The following is a 19615-nucleotide window of genomic DNA, read 5'->3' on the forward strand; positions in this document are numbered from 1 at the left end:
ACTTTGGGATATAGTTTGCCCCCTGTATTAAGCCGGAAGATCATTTTATCCCTGCTTATTTGCTCATCTGAATTTTCAAGACGAAATCTAGTTGACGTGTTAGTGCTGGTTTAGAAGCAGACTTTTGTCGCTTCGGTCTCACAGAGCACCCGGATCTCGGCCCAGTTGCGTCTTCCGAGTTCTGTTATGCATCTCGTGCTGCCTGGTGCAGCTACTATTGTACGCTCACCCCTCAGCTCGGCGGGAGGGAGATGCGGGGCGAAGTCCGCTCTCCGGGCCATGGATGTGGAAGAGCTCAAGGCCAGGTCACCCCAGATCTCCTTGCGGGGCTGCTGACCCTAATACTGTTCCTGATATATTTTCTTTAATTTTGCATTCATTGGTCACTGAGGTGATACTTGGTTTTGACCAAAATAGTTAAAAAATAAGTAAATAAATGTGGGCCGAAGCCCCTGGGTGACAAGCAACGAAGCTGGCTTATCCCCTAGGCCGCTCCTGGTTTGGGCCGGAAGGAAGGTGAAGGCCACCGTGCCACCCCGGACCTCTCGATGGCAGAGCCGTGAGGGTGGGGCGGAGCCCTGGGTACCCAGCGTGAAGCAGCTCAGGGCCGGACCGGGGGTCGTGTTCTCCATCTTTCTGAACTTCTCCCTCGCCAGGAACTCCACCTGATTTTCTATAGAAACGCTGTCGTCGGGAAGCTCTTTCTCGCTCAGTCTCTATCCTGTACTCTGGATACAGCATTGTGCCAGCCGCCGAGCGGACGTTCCAAAGTTTGCTTGATATGTGAATTAATTATTGGGTGAAATATTATGCACGGAGGCCAGGTCCTCAAAACAACGAAGGGCAAGTAACTGAGTCAAGATGTTCAGAATAGTTCAGTTCCAAGGCCAGGCTGGGCTCATTATGTGTGTTTCTCATCTAACGTGCCACCGTGATCTTAGAGCTAGGGACTGTCATTCACCCCCGCGTACAGATAAAAGCACTGCAACTCCAAGAGGTCAAGGGACGGAGCAGGAGTCCCTCTCCCGCTCCGCTGCAGGCCCTCTGTGGTTTCCTCTCCTGTACTTGCACTTTTCAACCCTGGAGGCGGGTTAGAACCCCCGGGAGCTCAAACAAGCCAACCAACCTGGGCCTCCCCTCGAAGATTCCGGTTTCATTGGTCTGGAACAGGGCTTGGGGTATTCTAATATAGCCACGTAGTCCTTCTTACCACCTTCCGGAACTATGTTCTAAAGATGGTCATGAGCCAAGAGGGCAGGCCATCCACAATAAGTTCAAGCCACTTGATTCTTAAGGGGGCCTTCACCCGGTTCTTTAGGTGCTAGGGTAACGTGAGGACTTATGCCCCCGTAACGTGAGGAACAGGGTGCTGTCAGCTCCGTGCCCCTGCTCCCCAACCACACACACCGAGAATGTCGTCTTTGAATCGTGAGGACTTAGAGGCAAAGAAGTACCTGCTTTTTTCTCAAGGCAGAGCCCAGAAAGGGATTTCCTAGTCTAGTTACCCTAAGGGAACGAGTGAGGAGAAGGGACTAAATCACCCCAGTTCAACAACCCAGACAGAAGGGTGACACCTGTCTTCTGAGTGTTTTCCTCCACTGACACCTCCTCCCTAATCCCCGCGCACCAGAGTCAGGAATGCAGGTTCCTGGGCCCTGCCCACCATTTGCGTGACCTGTAGGTCAGGTCTGAGGGGAGCCTGCGGTTCTCATCAGCGTCAGGCGGTCCGCAGGCAGCTCAGTTGGGGCACCGGGACTGCAGACGAGGGTGTGGAAGAGAAACGTGCCAGCGTCCCCGGCAGGGTGGGGATGGCCGCGGTGTGGCAAGACACAAGTCATTAAAGCGAGACTTTTCTTACTGATTCTGGCTTGATTCTCGTCACTTGGGACAAAAGCACTGACGGTGCTCCTTCTGATATGTCATAACGAATAGTGTCATTGAGCCGTGCCCAGTCATTTTTGCTCTGTGTTTTTCCTTGTATTTTTATGTTTCCCCTCATCGTACAAGAAAGTACTTTATAATAATAAACTCTATGTTCTACTTACTTGTTTGAAAAGTTAATTAGTAGGTAGTTCATAGAAGATTCTGGTAATCTTTCACAAAGTTAACATGTGAAAAATATACTTCACTTTATTAAGTGTGTTAAGAACAATTCCATTAAAAGGGCTTAGAATTGACAGTGTTATTTCACAGAACCCAGCTCGTGAATCTCATGTGACTTTGGCTCCTCAAACCATGTAGTTTCTTTGAAACAAAACAAAGTGTAGCTTCTGTCAGCCACATAACCGATTCTGGCGGAGGGCTTCCTCCGAGCCCTACTTTATGGCAAACGAGGACCAACGCTGAAACGTTTTAGGTGAATTTCCAAAAGACGAACTGCGTTTTGGTCGTGGAGAGAGTTCTGTGGGCAGGAGTGTTACACCCCACAGCGTTATTCGTGTGTCTGCCATATAAGTCTTGATAGCCTCTTCCCAGGCCGCCATGATCCACTTCACAGAGACGTGAAATCTCTTTGTATCAGAAAGGAAGACACCATGAGGTGTCTCTGCTGTGTGTGTTCGTGGCTGAAATAAAACAATGCAAGTTATTCTCAAGTTGGGGGAGTCTTCTGTATTACGCCAATGCAGAAGATAAACTCCTCCCCCTTAAGTTCCAAACAGAACAATTTATTATTCAAAACCCAAAGACATGATGTTGTCATTGGCATTTCAATTTTGAGAATTTTAAAAATAGTAGTAAACTAAAAATAATAATAATACTACTAGTAAACCTCAGAAAGTCACACTGAAGGATCCCTTATGGGTCCACTAAGCACACAGATGCCCTCTGCCGAAAGCCGAGGTATGTTGGTAGAAAAATCGGGTCAGCTACGTCTGCCAGATGGTTTGTTCTATTGTCGTTATAGAAGTGACCCATTAAAATGCCATTTCTTTTCAGTAAAAATGCAGGATTTATAGCTTTACCTAGATGGATTATCAATATTCTCCCTCTGAAGGATTACTCTCAGGATGCCTGGAGATAGAAAGTAGCAAGAATTGGGGGTGCCTGGGTGGCTCAGTTGGTTAAGTGTCCGACTTCGGCTCAGGTCATGATCTCGGGGTCCTGGGATCAAGCCCTGCATTGGAGTCCTGGGATCGAGCCCCATGTTGGGCTCCATGCTCAGCACAGAGTCTGCGTGTCTCTCTCCCTCTGCCCCTCCCCCAGCTCATGCTCACTCACTGTCTCTCTCAAATAAATAAAACCTTCAAAAAAAAAAAAAAAAAAAACCAAAAGCAACAATTGGTCCCTAAAGCAGCAGGCTGAAGTGGGGGCTTAATGCCTTGATGGTGGGCTTCTGAGTGTGCCCAGGGTGGCCCTGGAGAAGGAAGGAAGTGTGAGAGGTGGGGGAGGGATGGAGAAATCAGTTGTACTCTTACAACCGTATGCATGTTGTGTATTCATATTCCAAAGGCAGACACCCAGAAGCTCCAATCTGGTGATGATTGCATTTGAAAATGTTAAAGAAAAAAAAAAAAAGAATCCATGTCTCAGTCCCCCAATGATACCAGCTATTTTCTGGACCATCTGAATCTAATGAAGATGCAGTGTCAATGGAAATGACGCTGTCACTGCATCCTGGCTTCCTGCTGGTACATAAATGCCATGTGTCACTTTGCTTGGTAATGACATTGCTGCGTCTCTTTTTTGGTGGTAATGATTATTGTTACTTCTGCACAGTTTTTCTTACTGTGTTCCCATATTCAGAAGATAAATGACAACTGTGCATAACAGCTACCCCCCACTTTCAAACAGCGGTGAACCTTGCCAGGCCAAGGGCTTCGTCACTGCAAGGTGGATCTGAGCGCGTCCAGACTTGCTTTCGTGCTCTGAGCCGATGCGTTCCACAGCCCCTGCCTGGCTTCATTAGACTCGTCAAGGCCCCTGCCATCCCTCCAAAAATTGATTTTTTTTTTTTTTAAGAAACGGTTTAGGGGGCCCTGAGGGCTTGAGAGCTTACCTAAGAAAATGAAAACTCCTCTAGTCTCAAAGCAGTGCAAGCAGTCAATAGCAAAGCAGAAAAGAAGGATCTTTTAAGTGTATCCCACTGATCCATAATCTGAGGGGCCCTAAGGAAGGTACTTCGTCAACACGTCACCGTTTTGATGGTACGCTGCAGAAGGAGCAAGACGGCATGAAGGGTGGGATGCAGAGGACGTTGTCGCATACATTAAAATGGACTGGAATAAAGATTGTAACAGCCCAGCGAACCTAGGGAACCATGTCAAATACGGATGAAGCTCTGGTCTTCACTGTGGCTGTGTGTCTGGGCCGGTTACAAACAGCAGTGACAGTACAGCTTGTATTTCCAACTACATTCTGTGGGGCTCTGCATGAACCCATTTGTAATCCTTTATGTAGATTTTAGAACTTAGCAAAAAGTACTTCTTTGTCCAATGAGCTCTGGCTTCAGTGCGCTTCTCCCGAAGGACTTCCAAATGGAGCAGCAAGTAGGAGAAGCAATGGCGTCCAGTGACGCTGTAACTTGTCACCTTCTGTTTAATGATCTTCTGAAAAGGAAGAGAAGAAAGAAGAAATTCTTGTTATTAGCCGGGAACGTTCACTTCTTGAAATTTTGCAGGTTAGGGCTTGGTTCTGATTGGTGTTGGAAGGGACGGGGAGAAATACAGACAACTAACACCCCTGCTTAGGTGTCTATGGACCGGCTCGGTGCCTCGGGGTAAATTCTTGCACTATGATAAACCCCAGCAGGGCGGAGATGGTTACGCAAGACACACACCTACAAGAGCGCATTGTTGACCGTGGCGTAGCCAAAGGCAGGATGCTGTCAGCTCCGTGTTCCTGCTTTCCCAACCACACACACCCGAGAATGTTGTCTTTGAATCATGAGCTGGTAGAAACTTCGTATTTTTCATATGTCATCTTGACTTGGTGATTATTGAAATACTCTTGTGACATGAATTCAGAATCTTAATCTTCTCAGATTAAAAGGCCCACCAGGCATGTTGTCCATCATGATTTGAAGAAGCAAGTGGAATTTTTTAAAAAATGGCAGTATGGGCCTTTTACATGTTCTTTGCAATGTTGATAGACTTTTGCAGCTGTGTGACTGTGACCCTGTCCAGCTTGCAGGCTTCCTTCCCTCCGGAGTGGTGTAGCTCACGGTCCGGGGGCTTGATGTCCTCCCTCGGGCTTTGTCTCTGGAAGCCTAGTTTCTGAACGTGCTCTCAAGCTTCCTCGTCACTCTGAAGGGAGGCAGGGTCAGTCATTTTCATTCATCCAACCACCTCTCCTTCTCTGGAGCGGTGGAGCCAGTCTCTGTCGCTGCGCGAAGAGCCTTGAACGGTGTCCGCACTGTGGGTGTGCGTGTGTGTGGAGAAGCAGGGTACAGAGGAGTCAGGGTAGATTCACCTGCTTTCTTCCATCATCTTCTGTTAGGTTTTGAAAAAGCATTCACCTCATTTTTAGGTAAATTGTATTTTTCTCGTTCTTTTGTTTTAATGAAGCACCGTGTGAAGTGTCTGGTTTTTCACTTAGGGGTACTAAGCAAAATAATGAAGTACTTCATTGTACACTGCTGTTTTGCGGGCCTGGGACAAGCAGGCAAAAATGGTTAAATTGAAAATAGAAACCGCTGGCTTCACCATGGTCCTCTCATAGGGGCATATAGTAAATAGGACGCTTTTCTCTGCAGTGGCTGCTCTGACATGTTGGAAGCCAGCTGCCATAGTCTGGACCAGGCAAACAGCAGAGGACATGGGGCAGGTTCCCTTCCACATGCCCTTGAGGCTCATTACCTCCCAGTGCCACAGAGAGAGCGGGGCCACCGGGAGAGCGCAGTCCCAGGGGGCAGGCTGAGGCCGCTCCCTCCTTAGGACACTGATGCGTGGGCGGAGGATGGGGAATGGGTCCTCACGCGGGAGAGCGCTCGTGCAGTCGTGAGGTCTGCTAATATCAGAAGCCCAGGAATGAGCACAGTCACTCAAAAACAGATTAAAATCAATGGGAACACATACGGAGGAGTTTGCTGGTATAACAAACTAGAAACCTGAAAAACGGAGTGGCACTGCAAGGTGCATGAAGGCTGGCGGGAGGGGTCAGAGCAGGAGGGGGAAGGGGGCAGAATGTTCTGGGACAGACAGCCACTGAGGGCCGGGGATAGCACGGAGCTTATGGACTGGCCCTCAGTCTGCAGAGAAAGGAGCCTGCAGAGCTCGGGGCCCCTCGGCGAGTTACCTGATGGCTGTTGCCTCCGTTTCTCCATCAGTAAAGTCAAAATACTACTTTTATGGAGTTGCTGTGAGGCTTAAATCTGATAATCCATAAAGTTTTTAACATTGTGTCTTAAACTCAAAAAATGCTAGCTATTACAACATTTTTCTCTGAATAATTATGACTGTAAAATGGAAAACATATTGTAGAGGTTTAAATCAAGAGAAAAAAGGAGGGTCAAAAATCCCTCCCAATAGAGCACAGACTGTTGGGAGGAGGGCAGGGTGGGTGACCGGGGCAGGCTCGTGTGCACCTGTGCGTGTTTGCCTCCCCAAATAGAAAGTGACAGAAAACCTAAACAGAAACTGTTCGAGCCGAAAATACCCATGTGTCCTCCCAAGGGAGGATATGATGATCTGATGCTGGACCGATCTTAGAAAAATAGCTCTAGAAATCATTTTTAAGCAGGCATTTGCTCAAACCAGGGAACAGGACCAGGTGACTGTAAAGGTTTTCTGCCAATTCCAGATGCACAACAGGGTTTCATAGACGGTCAGAATTCCGTTTTGGCACAGCCCGCCATCTCCGAAGGACGAAAATCTGCCAGCATCTCCTGAGCTCGTGCCAGGTGGGCGCAGTGCTCTGCCGAAGAGCCGAGCGAGCACCCGGCAGTCAGGGAGTGGCTCCGAGCTGGGGTCTTGCAGTCCAGCTGCCCGAGTGTGAATTCTGCCCTCCGGGCCGAGAAGCTGGCCACAGCGTCCCCGTAAAACCTAGTCGGCGTGTTGTGAGCACTCGGTACTGTGTCCTGCACAGAGTGAATTCTCAGGAACGTGGTTCTTATTGGACATCCGTTTATTCTCCTAAGAATTCTTCGGGCTAGGGTTATTATCCCATTTCTCAGATGAAGAAATCAAAACTCATCGATTTGGTCTGAAAGATGGTGAAGTCAGGATTCAAACCCAGTTCTGTGAGTTTTAGGGCTGAATGTGCTGGGGGCCCCTGAAACACTCCGGGAAGCACCACACCCAAGCTCTTGGGAATAACGGCGCCCTTCCATGCTCCGCTGGGCTCCACACTGTAAGAGAGTTGCTCTTCACTTCCTCTGTTCCCACCATCATGTTCCTTCTTGCCTGAAATCCCTTTTCCAAGCCCCTGTACCTCTCTCCTTATACTTCGTGATCCCTAGGACTGCACAGACATTCATTGCCTCCTGCAGGAAGCCGTCCCTGCCTGCCCTGGGCTAGCTAGGTACCCACCCCCCCCGCCCCGCCCCTTGTCCTCCTTGGCTCCCAGTGAGCCTGCATCATGCTTATTTTAAAAGGCCTGGCCGAGCACCGGGAACATGGTAGGCACTCAATAAATGCAGAAATAAAAAGCCTACTTACGTAAAATCTGGTGTTTAAAAAAAATCATGTTAATTGTAATAATACATTTTTCATAGTTAACAGTCAATATAATCTTGGAATTAAAAAAAAAATTGTTGTAGTCAGAGTCCTGGGGAACACTCCTGAGATTCCTGGAGGATTACAACCCCCTGAGTGGCTCCAAACTCTCCCTCGGCCATCAGTAGTCCCAGCAGTGATCAATTCTCCAAAACGCCAAGTTCCAGGTTGTTTTGCTCTCATAGTTTTTCTTATATTTTAAACTTGCCTTTCCTTTCTCCCCTGGTTTCTTCAGTTCTATGTATCATTTAAGAAAATGATGCTGCCTCAGGGAACAGTACTGGAAACATTACTTCCCCATAAGTAGATACAATTTGTTTTGTTTGTTCTTACCAAGAAGGTATTTTCCCCCTTCTCCTTAAATTACTTCTGTCCATTTCTATAACAAGCTCTGAATTAATTTGTATCTGTGTTCATGAAATATAGAGGAAATTTTCCACGTGAGGGAACTATAAAGAACTCTTCCTAGACTTGTTCTAATGGTTATAACACTTTAAGCATATTAAACACTATTTATGATAACTCAGGCTTCTAAAACAGTAAGTGGACTGGTGATTTCTTTCTTTTTAAACCTTATAATCATACCCAGCATTCCCCCCTTTTTTAAAAGAAAAACTTATTTTTTATTATGGACATTTAGAAATATATGCAAAGATAGAAAGATTACAATATTGAACTCCAAATATAGACTCCCAAGGGTCTAACTTTCAGGTATCAATCTAACCTGTCTCTTCCCTTCCACCACTGTTTCCCTCCTTTCCCATCAAAGCAGAAAAGGGGAAGAGGCACACCCTGGTTGCAATACTGTCTCCTCTCTCCATGTCTTTCTCCCCCTCTGCTGTCCTGAGTCTGGTTTCACCTGCAGTGACAGCTGTCCACACACCCCACGAGCGGGCACACCCCCGCACTCATGGTCACGCAGGCACAAACACACCCACCTCCACCCAGCTCAGTACCCCATCTGCTGTCTTTCCCAGGTTTCAAATATTAGGACAGAGACTTGGTTGGGAATGTACTTGGAGCAGTAGACATCACTTACTAACGTAACAGACTAACTTGGAATGATAGACATAAAGTATGAAGGTCCAAGTGCTTCTGAAAACAAAATTATTCAAAGAAAAATACTCTGCAAATGGGATTTTTTAAAAAGTAATGTCCTAATTGATGGGCTCATGGCAGATTGTTTTTCTCTTCTGCTGCTTCTGTGTCCTCTAGTCTACACTTTTTCAATTTTCAACAATGAGTAGGTCTCACTTTTCTAATTTAAAAATATCCCCCAGATGCTCAAAGGGGAATTTGTCAGTTGCCTCTGAATCTCTTAACCAACAAAATAAATCTGGACCCGAAACTAAATGAGATCTTTTCCTTGAGTCCAAACCATATTTTCCATGACTTGGATGCCCAGGAGTTGAGAACAAGGTATTTCTTGGCAAAGGGAAGCTAACTGGGTGACAAGCCCAACAGCCTTGGTCCTGACCTTTTCTCGCCTGCTTTCCCCTTGGTCTGTCTTTGCCGCTTCGTTCTCACCCCCGGGCAGGGTCTTCTGCACCCTCCCTGAGCAAGTGGGTCCTGAGCCATTGCAGATGAACGCTTCTCCTACTGCCTCCCTCACTGTATAATCACCATGCACTTTCTGGCTCTGGAGAATAGAAAGGATTGACCCGCAGGGCCCGGTGTCGTATTACACACCATGGCGCTCAATGTTCACCAGGCTGCAGGAGGGAGGTGGGGTATCTGGAGCCTTAGAAGTGTTGGAAACCTCTCCTTAGCTGTAAAGTGATAAATCCCATGGGGGTGTGTCAGAATTAAAAGTAGGGTCACAGCACATAAAGGAACACAAGAGCTGCAAGGTAAATGCAGTTGGAACCTTGTGTCATTCCTCTCCCCAGAAATTGTCATTGTCCTCAGAACGCTCACTTTCCCATCCCATTTTATGCCCCGTCACATTGTACCAACCGTTTGAAAGTAACCTCTGAAGTCCTGGAGTGTTTTGATTTGGTTCCGTGGAATTTAAGGTACCTACTGAGTCCGCCACCACCCAGCCCCTGAGCCTCAACGTTTTGTTTCACGGCTATTAAATAGTTTCTCTACAAAGATGTTAAACACTAAATTTTCTTGGAATAACATGCAACATTAGCAAACTCTATTGAACTATAAAAATTATGCATTCCTCAAGGAAAGTGGTTGTCATTTCGTTTGTTTGAAATTGCACATGAAAAGGCATTGTAAAGTACCGGTCAAGAACACAGGCTTTAGAATCAGACCCAGATTGTAACTTAAGCCAAGTGACAACCATTCTGGGCTTCAGATTCCTCCTCTGTGAAATGAGAATAATATGGCCACCTCATAGGCTAATTGTAAAACCAAATGAGATAAAACCCATAAAACAGCCAGCTCACTCTTTGGCACATAATACAATTCAATATGTAATAACAAGTTTAGAGCAGTTGGCCTCCAGGGCTTGAATGTGACCTCTCCCCATTTCCCCAGGGACAGCGTGGTGGGTTCAGAGCCAGTTCCGTGTCTAGCCAGCTGTGCATCCTTGAGCATTATGTATTTGGGACTCCGTTTCTCCATTTGTAAAATAGGACGTTGATCTAGGTCATCCTGGAGATCTTTCGCTTCTAGAAGTGTGGTTGGCTATTTAGGAAGAGGTGCTGTGACAGTTCAAAGTGACAGAAGGACTAACCTTAAACCTCTCAAGTCCATGATGTTGACTTGTTCTTCTTCAGTCTGTGCTCATCCTCCTTTGCACTGGTTCTCAACTCAGCTGTTCATCAGACGTAGGGGAGAAGCCTGGGCCCCATCCCTAAGCAGTAATTACATGAGAATATCTGGTAGTATTTTTTAAAAGCTCCTTGGGTGATTTCAGTGTGCCACCAGGGCTAAGAGCCACTGCTGTATGCAAATAATACAGTCAAAAGCAAGGCAGAGGAGAAAGGATTTGGACAAGCCACAAACTGCATCTTTGAGATGTGATTGCAGATTGTATTTCATTCAGTCTCACGTCTAAATTTGCTCTTTTCCTTGACATCATTGGAGAGCATAGCCTGACATCAGCCCCCACTGGCCTCGAAACCGAATCTAGACTCCTTGACGTGGCTTATGCAGCTTTTCACGATCTGACTCTGCTGCTCCAGCCTCCTTTTTTCGGCGGCCTGACTCTGCCCCCGTGGGGAGTATTCACATGCCAGGTTTCTTCTAGCTTCAAGCCTTTCTATCTTCCCTACCCCTCTCCTTTCTTACCTGACCTTACCTGCTGCCCTGGTACTTGGCCAACTTCTGCTCGTCCTTCAGATCTCCACCGAACTTTCTCTTTCTTCCATGCCTCCCCAAAGTTGAGTTGGGTGCACCTCCTGTGTACTCCCATAACCCATTCTGCACACCCAGTGACACACCGCACTTGATCTGCATTCCCAGCCCCACAGACTGTTAAATTCCACGAAAGCAAGGAATGTGTGGTTTATTCACCACAGCGTTCCCTATATTTCACATGGTCAAGCTCAGTGAATATGGGTAGAATAAATAATTGAATGACTACACAATAAAGGGAAATTCTTAAGGAACTGAGTCACAGTAAATTAAAGAAACCAAGTCCTATGACTCAGTGCACAAGAAAAAATAAATTCTTAATGACAGATTCACACTAAGCCAGGTATATCAGGCCCTATCCCTAGCCTTTCATTTAAGACCATTTTTTAATGCCAGGGAGAGGGGGAGCAATAGTGGGGAACCAGACTTACTTTCCACAAGAAGGAGCTTAATTTCCTTGGAGACTTGATCCTGCATTATTTGTTTCATAAACAATAATCAACAATGTTTATATTAAAAAGCAAGAGAAATATATTTTAGTATCTTTTAATGCATATTTTTAGTGAACCTTTATAATCTTATTAATGAAATATTTACAGATAAAAATGACAGGATGCTTGGGGTTTGCTATAAAAATCCCACTAGGGAGAGGGAGCAATAGAAGTATAGGTGAAACAAGCTTGGGCAAGTGTTGCTAGCTTTTGAAGCTGGATGGACACATGGGGGTTCATCATATTATTTTCTCTGCTTTGGCTTAAGTTTGAAATTGTCCAAAACAAAATGTTAAAAAATGTAAAAAAAAAAAAAAAAATCGTGGAAGGACGTTTTTCTCAGCATTGCTATTTGTTTCAATGAGTGTCAAAAACACAAAAACATAACAAAAAACACACCAAAACCCAAGGCGGCCATACATCATCTGGAGCCAGCTTGGTCTTGGTCAGTTGGAAAACAGGAATGTTCTTCCAAGGTTAGTAAACTGTAATCAGTTCCACATAGTTTTCAGGCACCAGAGTTTACAAATCACTGCAGTTTGATTTGTAACTCCATTCATACGTCCACAAGAAATACAGCCCCCGCCGATGTACCCCGTTATTTGCTTAGCCAAACAATGCTTTTCCACGGCACATTCAGAACAGACCCCGGGACGCCATTTTACGATCGCTGGCACCGCCCTGTCCTTCCGCATTGTTTTCACAGCTCAGAACGCGCTTCCTTTTAAAATTAGAAAAAGTCAGCTGCATAACGTTGCCCTTGACTACTCCTAACATTTGGTGTCTCCAATATGGGGCCGCCTCCTCCTCTTCCGGGAGGCGCAGCACCTCAGACGGTAACGCGCCTGGCGCGGCCCGCGGGCTCGTCCTTCGGAAGTCTGGCCCTTCTCTCCACAGCGCTTTCCCTCCCAGCTGCCGCGCACACCACGCGGCCGGGCCGTGGGCGGATGGGGGGCCCTGGGCGGATGGGGGGCCCTGGGCGGCGGCCCGGCCGGGGTTGCCGCCATCTTCAGGCCTCTCCTTCCGCTGCGCTTCGCCCGGTTCTGCGCCTCTGCGCCTCGCAGGGGCTCCTCGCCCGGGGGTGGGCACCGGCTCACCCGCCTCAGCTGCCGCCCTCTTTCGGCCTGAGTGATTCCGACCGGAGACCGGGCTTCCCCCAGTGCATCGCCCAGGGACCGCAGCCACCCCTCCGGCCTACGCTGGGCCTCCTTCCAAATTCCCCCCAGCTCTTCCCTTTGCGCCTCCTGTTTCGGCCACGTGCGATGCAAGGGGCTTCTCATTGCAACTAGGCCCAATTTCCTGTATCTGCCCGAGGTGGGGTTTGTTCTTGTTTTTTGTGGTTTTTTTCCGCTCTGAAAGCCTTTTCAATGGCGCATTTCTCCCACGTCACTAAGGGCTCTAACAAGACTCTCAGCCCGGACGGTCCCTTAGGCCCCTAAATCCTGTTCCTTATATTGCCTGCGGTCTTCTGAGATGTGCTTTCATAGAAAGCTTTGTTGGCTAGTTTGGGATACCTTCTCTTGCTGTGCTCTTTGTGAGCGTGCCATGACCCCATTTGATTTTCTCATACACCCCAAGAAAAATGGCAATTTTATAAAAGAAACAGACATTTTGGGTTTTTTTTTAAAGATTGTATTTATTTAATAGACCGAGAGATCACAAGCAGGGGGGAAGGGGCAGAGGGAGAGGGAGAAGCAGGCTCCCGGCCAAACAGGGAGCTCATGGGGGACTCGATCCCACGACATGGGGATCATGACCTGAGCGGAAGGCAGAGGTTTAACCGGCTGAACCACCCAGGCGCCCAGAAACACATTTATAAGAGAGATGGAGATACAGAGAAGCCGATTCCCCCAGATTACAGCTAGGAAAGGGCCGAGCCCAATTCCCCTCACCACTCAGTCACTCCTTTACTCATTGACTCGGTAGAGATTTACTAATCACTCATGCTGTGCCCGAGTACCTCCAGGTCTGGGTTTTGAAAATGAGCTTATAAGAAAATAAGCATAGGATTTATTTAAGAATAAAATATTTACGTTTCATCTCTTGACTAAAGTGACTTGCAGTCACTGATACCCATATACTACAGGCCACAAAAATAATCAATATACACACTTGGATTTCATTGCAAAGCTCTTGCTAAACAAACAGAAGACAGAAAGTAAAAACTCTAGACCGAAAGCTTTCCTCCATAGTGGTCATTCTTTTCATTCCATTCATTGTAGGGAGGCCCCTTTAAGATCAGACAGACTGCACAAATCCCCCAATGCTACTTAACTAGTTGGGCAAGTTACTCATCATTTTGAGCCTATTTCTTCATCTTTAAAAGGAGGATAATGGATCCTTCACATCCATGAAGTGCTAAGGATAGTGCATGCTATCTGGACAGCACTTAATAAATAGAGCTCCGTTTTCTTCGCCTGTCAACCGTAAATTTATCATGTTCACAATGAAGAGTAAAATGTCTTAGTAATAAGCAAACAAGGCTCATTCTTTCCCATCCTACACCAAACTGTCCTGGAAACACTATAAATAAGTGACTAAGTGTGTTTTAGTTTCACTGTCATTTCTGGAGCCTGTTTGATTGATGTGTTAATGGGAAATGAATGACAAGGTTGCAGGCAGTGAAGGAGTCCTAGGTTGGGAGCCACACCCGGGATAAAGTGTGGAAGGAAGGAATTGTGAATCACCCTCCATTCATGGAAAGTTGGACAAAAACATCAGCTGAGAAAAATATATTGAGTTTTAGAAATACGACCTGACTGTAATTAGTTGCTTTCTTCTTTGCACTTACTACCTTCGGGTAGGACGTGAGTTTTCTAATTATCTTTAAAAGATTTTTATTGAAACGAATGCCCAAGCTTTTCTTTTGGGGGAAGGAGGGGAAGCAGCTTCTCTATTTGTTGGTTTGTTTGTTGTATTTTAGGAGCAGTGAGAGTACTGATTTACCATTACCTCTGTCACATCAACATTTGATTTCAAAATTGTCTTCAAAGCAATAAAATGATGTTCCACATCAGAGAGAGACTGTATGAGTTCCAAAAAAGCTTCTCATGAAAAAGCAGAGCCATTTGCCTACCTACGCTCGAAATGAAAAAGTACAATGCACCTTTTGGTCCAGGAAGTGATTTCTCGAGTGTAAATTCTATTTTCTGATACAGGATATTTGTTTGTCATTAGCCAGCTGTCTACTTGTTTATGGTGCAGATGTGACCACTTTGTATTAACGGAAAATATCCTAAAGTATGTAGGTTCAGCCATCCTTAAAGGGACAAATGATAATGAATGGATGCAGAATGCTTTAACTGTAGTACACTGTTCAAATGTTAACTCTATAAATGGGAAAAACATACTGTGGATTCCTGATTTTAAAAATTACCCATAGCCACTCATGTTCCAGTACTATCATATTTTGGGGGTGGTCAAATATTTATTTTTTATAATAATGCCTGGCTGTGACAAATGATTTTTGCTGAGACCTAAGAAACTAGACTGTATATTGTTAATGGAAAACATATTCTCCTAGACGAGTGATATTTTCAGTGATTCCTTTCTATAATTAAATGTAGATGTTAGCATATAGGCATTGCTTTATTTTTGGAAAGTTTGTGATTCATGGGTGGGGAAAGCTCAGAAAACAGATTTCTTAAAAACACAGTTGCTTTCTCCACAGAATCTATTTAAAAGACACTTTGGAGCAATAACATTTTTTTTTTAAGTAGCAGAGAAGGTGGTTTTAAGTAACCCAGGGGAAAGACATACTCTTCCATCACAGTGACAGCACTGAGCCATAATCACCATGTCAGGGACATTTTCTTTACAGGTACCAGACAGTGAATAAAAGGATTTACTTGAGAAAGCCTGAGACTATTTTGAATTGTCTGGCCCTGAAATATTTATCAAGCAAGGACCAGTACTTCTCAGAGAAGCATAACTACGTATCGGGTGATGTTTCCTGACTGCCATCTTTGAAACTGCTACCTTTGACAGTGACACAAAACGGTAGCTCTTAGTTTTAGCGGCCAAACAATCGATTCTAATTGTTCTCACTGTTCCCTCTTTTCTATCACAGAATCGGAAGACTTTTTGATGGTACAGAGCCCATTGTTTTGGACAGTCTCAAACAGCATTATTTCATTGACAGAGATGGACAGATGTTCAGATATATCTTGAATTTTCTACGAACATCAAAACTCCTCATTCCTGATGATTTCAAGGTGAGGGATTCACGTTAAATTACCAATAGCATTAAATATGTGATTTGTTTTGATGCGCTCCCCCCAGAACATTTCAAGCTCCACGTTTTTAATGTATACCAACTCTCACGGCATCAAAGGTTTCTGACATGGTTACACCGTCTTCGTAAAATAGAGGATATGGTCATTAAAGTTTTATGTGACCAGAAGAGGACTGATTTTGTTTAAAGACTGAATTATAATTTATTTTAACACATTGAAAACAAGTTGATTAAATTCAAAGCTTACTTCTGCTAAGTCTTAGTAAGGTAGGAAATAAAAGAAAACCTCCTTAGCTTAAGACTTTTTCTCCCAGATATTTAAAGAAAGTATTAGAAAGTATTAATACTTAACAGTAAAATTTTAGATTGTTCCCTTTGAAGTTAGTAACAAGTGTTAGTCTCATGTTATGCTGGCAACGCTAGGCAATGGAACCAGACAAGAAGAACAAACAGAAAGTGTTAATATTAGAAGGAAATATACACAAATGTAATCTTTGCAGCTGTTAATATTCTTTAAATAGATTTTAAAGAATCAACCAAGTACTGTTAGAACTAATGAAGAACTCATTAAGGCGTCTACATTCAGGATCAGTATCACCATCGATAGCTTTTCTACAGAATAGCAAAAGCCAATCATAAGATATAATGGAAAGATATACCACTCACAATAACAACAAAATTTATAATACCTAGGAACAAACCTAACAAGAAATGGGCAAAGTTGGATTAAGAACACTGCAAATCTCTACATAAAGTATAAAAGAAGAGTTGTATAAATGAAGGGAAATTCTGTGTTCTGGGATGGGAAGCCTCGATATTGTTAAGATGTCACCCGTCCCCAGATGATAAATTCAGCACAAACCCATTTAAGTCACAAACTTTTTTTAAATGAAATTTGATCCATTAATAAAATATATGTAGAAGAAACAGAGGTTAAGAATAGCTAAATAAATTATTACGGATGATGATAGTAGTGGTAATGGTGGGCTGTGGCGGATGTGTCCTGCCAGACATCAGAACGTACTATAGAGCTAGAATAATTAAAACGTGTGATCCTGACTGGGCTGAAATGGACAAATACATCAGTGGAGAAGAACAGAGTGCAGAGACAGATGTGCGTATAAAGGAATTTGATATATTATAAAGGTGGTAATTAAGTCAATGAGAAAACAAAGGAATAATCCGTAATTGGCACTGAAATAGTTGGCACAGAGACATTTGGAAAAAATGTAAAGCCAAAGCCCTATCTCATATCATAAGCTCACAGATATTCCAGAAATGAACATAAAATTTAAAACTATAAAAAATATCAGAAAAAAATCTAAAGGAATTTCTGAAAGCATAATTTTGAGGCAGAGAGGGCCTACCTGAGGAAGACTTAACACCCAGAACGTAGCCTTTAAAAAATAAAGTTGAATTAAAGACACCACATACAAATAAAAGACCAGTGTTAGACTACAGGAAATATTTGCAATAAAAGATTAATATCATTAATAAAAGAGTTCTAAAATCCACAAGAAACATACAACCCAATGGAAAACATTTTTAGATAGAAACAAAAATCTCCCAAAGAAAAAAATAGAAATTGCCAATGAACATTTGAAAAGATGTTTAATCTCTGTAGAATCAAAGAAACAAAAATTGAGATCTGTCAGATTGGCAAAAATGTAAAAAATTGTGAATATAAAGTGTCGGGGATATACATTGTGGTTGGGAACAGACATTTTTGGAGGGCAATTCAGCAGTTTTTAAATTTTCAGTCATACATACTCTTTGATCTAGCAGTTCAGAGTCTGTTAATTTATTTTCTAGACACAATTGCATAAATATGCCAAGATATATGTACGTGGGATGTTTACTGTGGTCATATTATTTGTAATAGCAAAAACTTGACACAACTAAAAAAAATATTCAGCAATGGTACATACTGACCAATAGGTTTATTATCTAATGTGTTGGGGGAAAATCACCAAGATTTTATTATTCATTGAAAATACTAAGTTTCAGCAGATGCATGGCCATATTTGTATTTGTGTAAAAAATATGTGTGCATAAAGGCACGGAAAAGATCTAGAAGGTTAGATCCCAAATTAATAGGGACTCTGGGGGGCTCCGTCCATCCTCTCCTTCAGGATTTTGAGCAGTGGGGCACCTGCCAAGTATACATTTGGTGAGGAAATGGGAGAGAAAGAGTGAGAACTGCAGCTAGCGCGGGCACTTCCGGCCGCCCTGGAATCAGCCAGTGGCAGCGTGTGACCCCGTGGCTTCCCCACCCGCGGCAGCACCCAGGGGCCTCCCAGAGCGCGCCTCTGACGGTGCTGCGTGCCATTCGGGCTTTACAGACGGACGAAGTGGGTTTGTGCAACATGGCTCTTTACGAAAGTCAGCTGCTTTATCCGTGGTGATGTCTTCCAATTCAGGAAGGAAAACATATTGGGAGTCTGCTTCTCAGATGGCACCTTCCTGGACGGTTTGCAAGGGTAATTTTCAATGTGTCGTTTTTTTCTTTCTGTGCCAACTTTCGAACCTCTTTCCTGCCTTCCCCTCACTCGCTGGCAGGCATCTTCTGCAGAGGCCAGAGGGAGGTCTCCCGCCTGCAGCCCTCAGTGTAAGCCTGCGGGCGCACCCGCTCAGACAGGAGCAGAGAGAGCTGGCCCGGTGGCGGCAGCAGGCCTCGCACCAGCTGCAGGCGGAGCAGAGAGCTAGGAAGAAAGTCAGGACTGCTTCTAGAAAGCAGGCCCTGGCCCCACGTGGAGACAGGAAATGGGGCTGAGTTCTGCCCTGGACACAGGGCGTGAGAGGAGGAAGGAGAGGAGGGGGCCTGCTGTACATGGACACAGGCTTCAGCAGTGGCCCCCCGCCAGTCATCAGACCTGGCGCCTCTGATGGCAGGTGTTCACCAGTCAGGTGTGGACTTCCCGCGTGGGGGAGCAAGTCAGTGAGTAGGAAAGGAAGGGCTGAAAGTGTGTTATGGCAACCGTGGGGGCCACCGTTTTCCTTATCACTCATGTTTTCCTAGAAGGAATGCAGTGGAATTGGGGAAAGGGTGAAGGAAGGACATTTCACTTTTAGTTCTATTTTAAGGTGATTGCATTTCCCAGTGACCATTCAGAATGTCTATGTGGAGAGTTCCTTGGCTCCTCAAGCTCCCTGATCATAAACTGGCCATACCCGCATGCCTGCCTCCCCCACCCCGCTACCACCCTGGAGCCTGCTCCCTTGATTTGTGTCCCATCTCTGCAAAAATGTCCAAATCCACCTGCCTGCTGTAGGCAGGAACCTGGAAGTCATTCTGCACTTTGTCCCTTCTTCACCTCCCACACACGATCCATCAGCGAGCCAGTCCGTAGTACCTTCCAGATACTCCTTGAATCAATTCCTTCTTCTCATCCCACCTCCCTGTCCAAGGCTCAGCTCTCTGGATGACTTGGAGTAGCTTGGAGTAGCTTCATAATTGATTTCCCTCTTTCCCCCTTTCCTCCTCGCATCTACTCTCCATATTGAAACTGGGAGACACTTTCTCGTTGGACTTATTATTTCTAGATCATTGTAGACTCACACGTAGTTGTAAGAAAGAATAGACCCTGGGGCGCCTGGGTGGCACAGTGGTTAAGCGTCTGCCTTCAGCTCAGGGCGTGATCCCAGCGTTCTGGGATCGAGCCCCACATCGGGCTCCTCCGCTATGAGCCTGCTTCTTCCTCTCCCATCCCCCTGCTTGTGTTCCCTCTCTCGCTGGCTGTCTCCATCTCTGTCAAATAAATAAATAAAATCTTAAAAAAAAAAAAGAACTGTTAAAATAAATTAAAAAAAAAAAAAAGAATAGACCCTGTGTTACCCAATTCCCCCCAATAGTAACATCTTGCAAAATGATAGCACAACAGCACAACCAGGATGTTGACCTTGATACAATCAAGGCACAGAACATT

The 19615-nt window shown here is 45.0% G+C and overlaps 1 protein-coding gene across 3 annotated transcripts in view; it reads left to right on the forward strand.

Moving 5' to 3' along the window:
- Window positions 1-19615, forward strand: part of KCTD1 (potassium channel tetramerization domain containing 1) — a 174246-nt gene that overhangs the window by 135374 nt on the left and 19257 nt on the right. For all 3 annotated transcript variants that reach the window (XM_026496137.4, XM_057313167.1, XM_026496136.4), the window contains exon 3: window positions 15525-15669. In XM_026496137.4, coding sequence (XP_026351922.1) covers window positions 15525-15669 — 145 coding nt within the window. The remainder of the gene's footprint in view (window positions 1-15524; window positions 15670-19615) is intronic.

Source organism: Ursus arctos, unplaced genomic scaffold (assembly GCF_023065955.2).
Source record: "Ursus arctos isolate Adak ecotype North America unplaced genomic scaffold, UrsArc2.0 scaffold_17, whole genome shotgun sequence".
Taxonomy (NCBI): Eukaryota; Metazoa; Chordata; class Mammalia; order Carnivora; family Ursidae; genus Ursus; species Ursus arctos.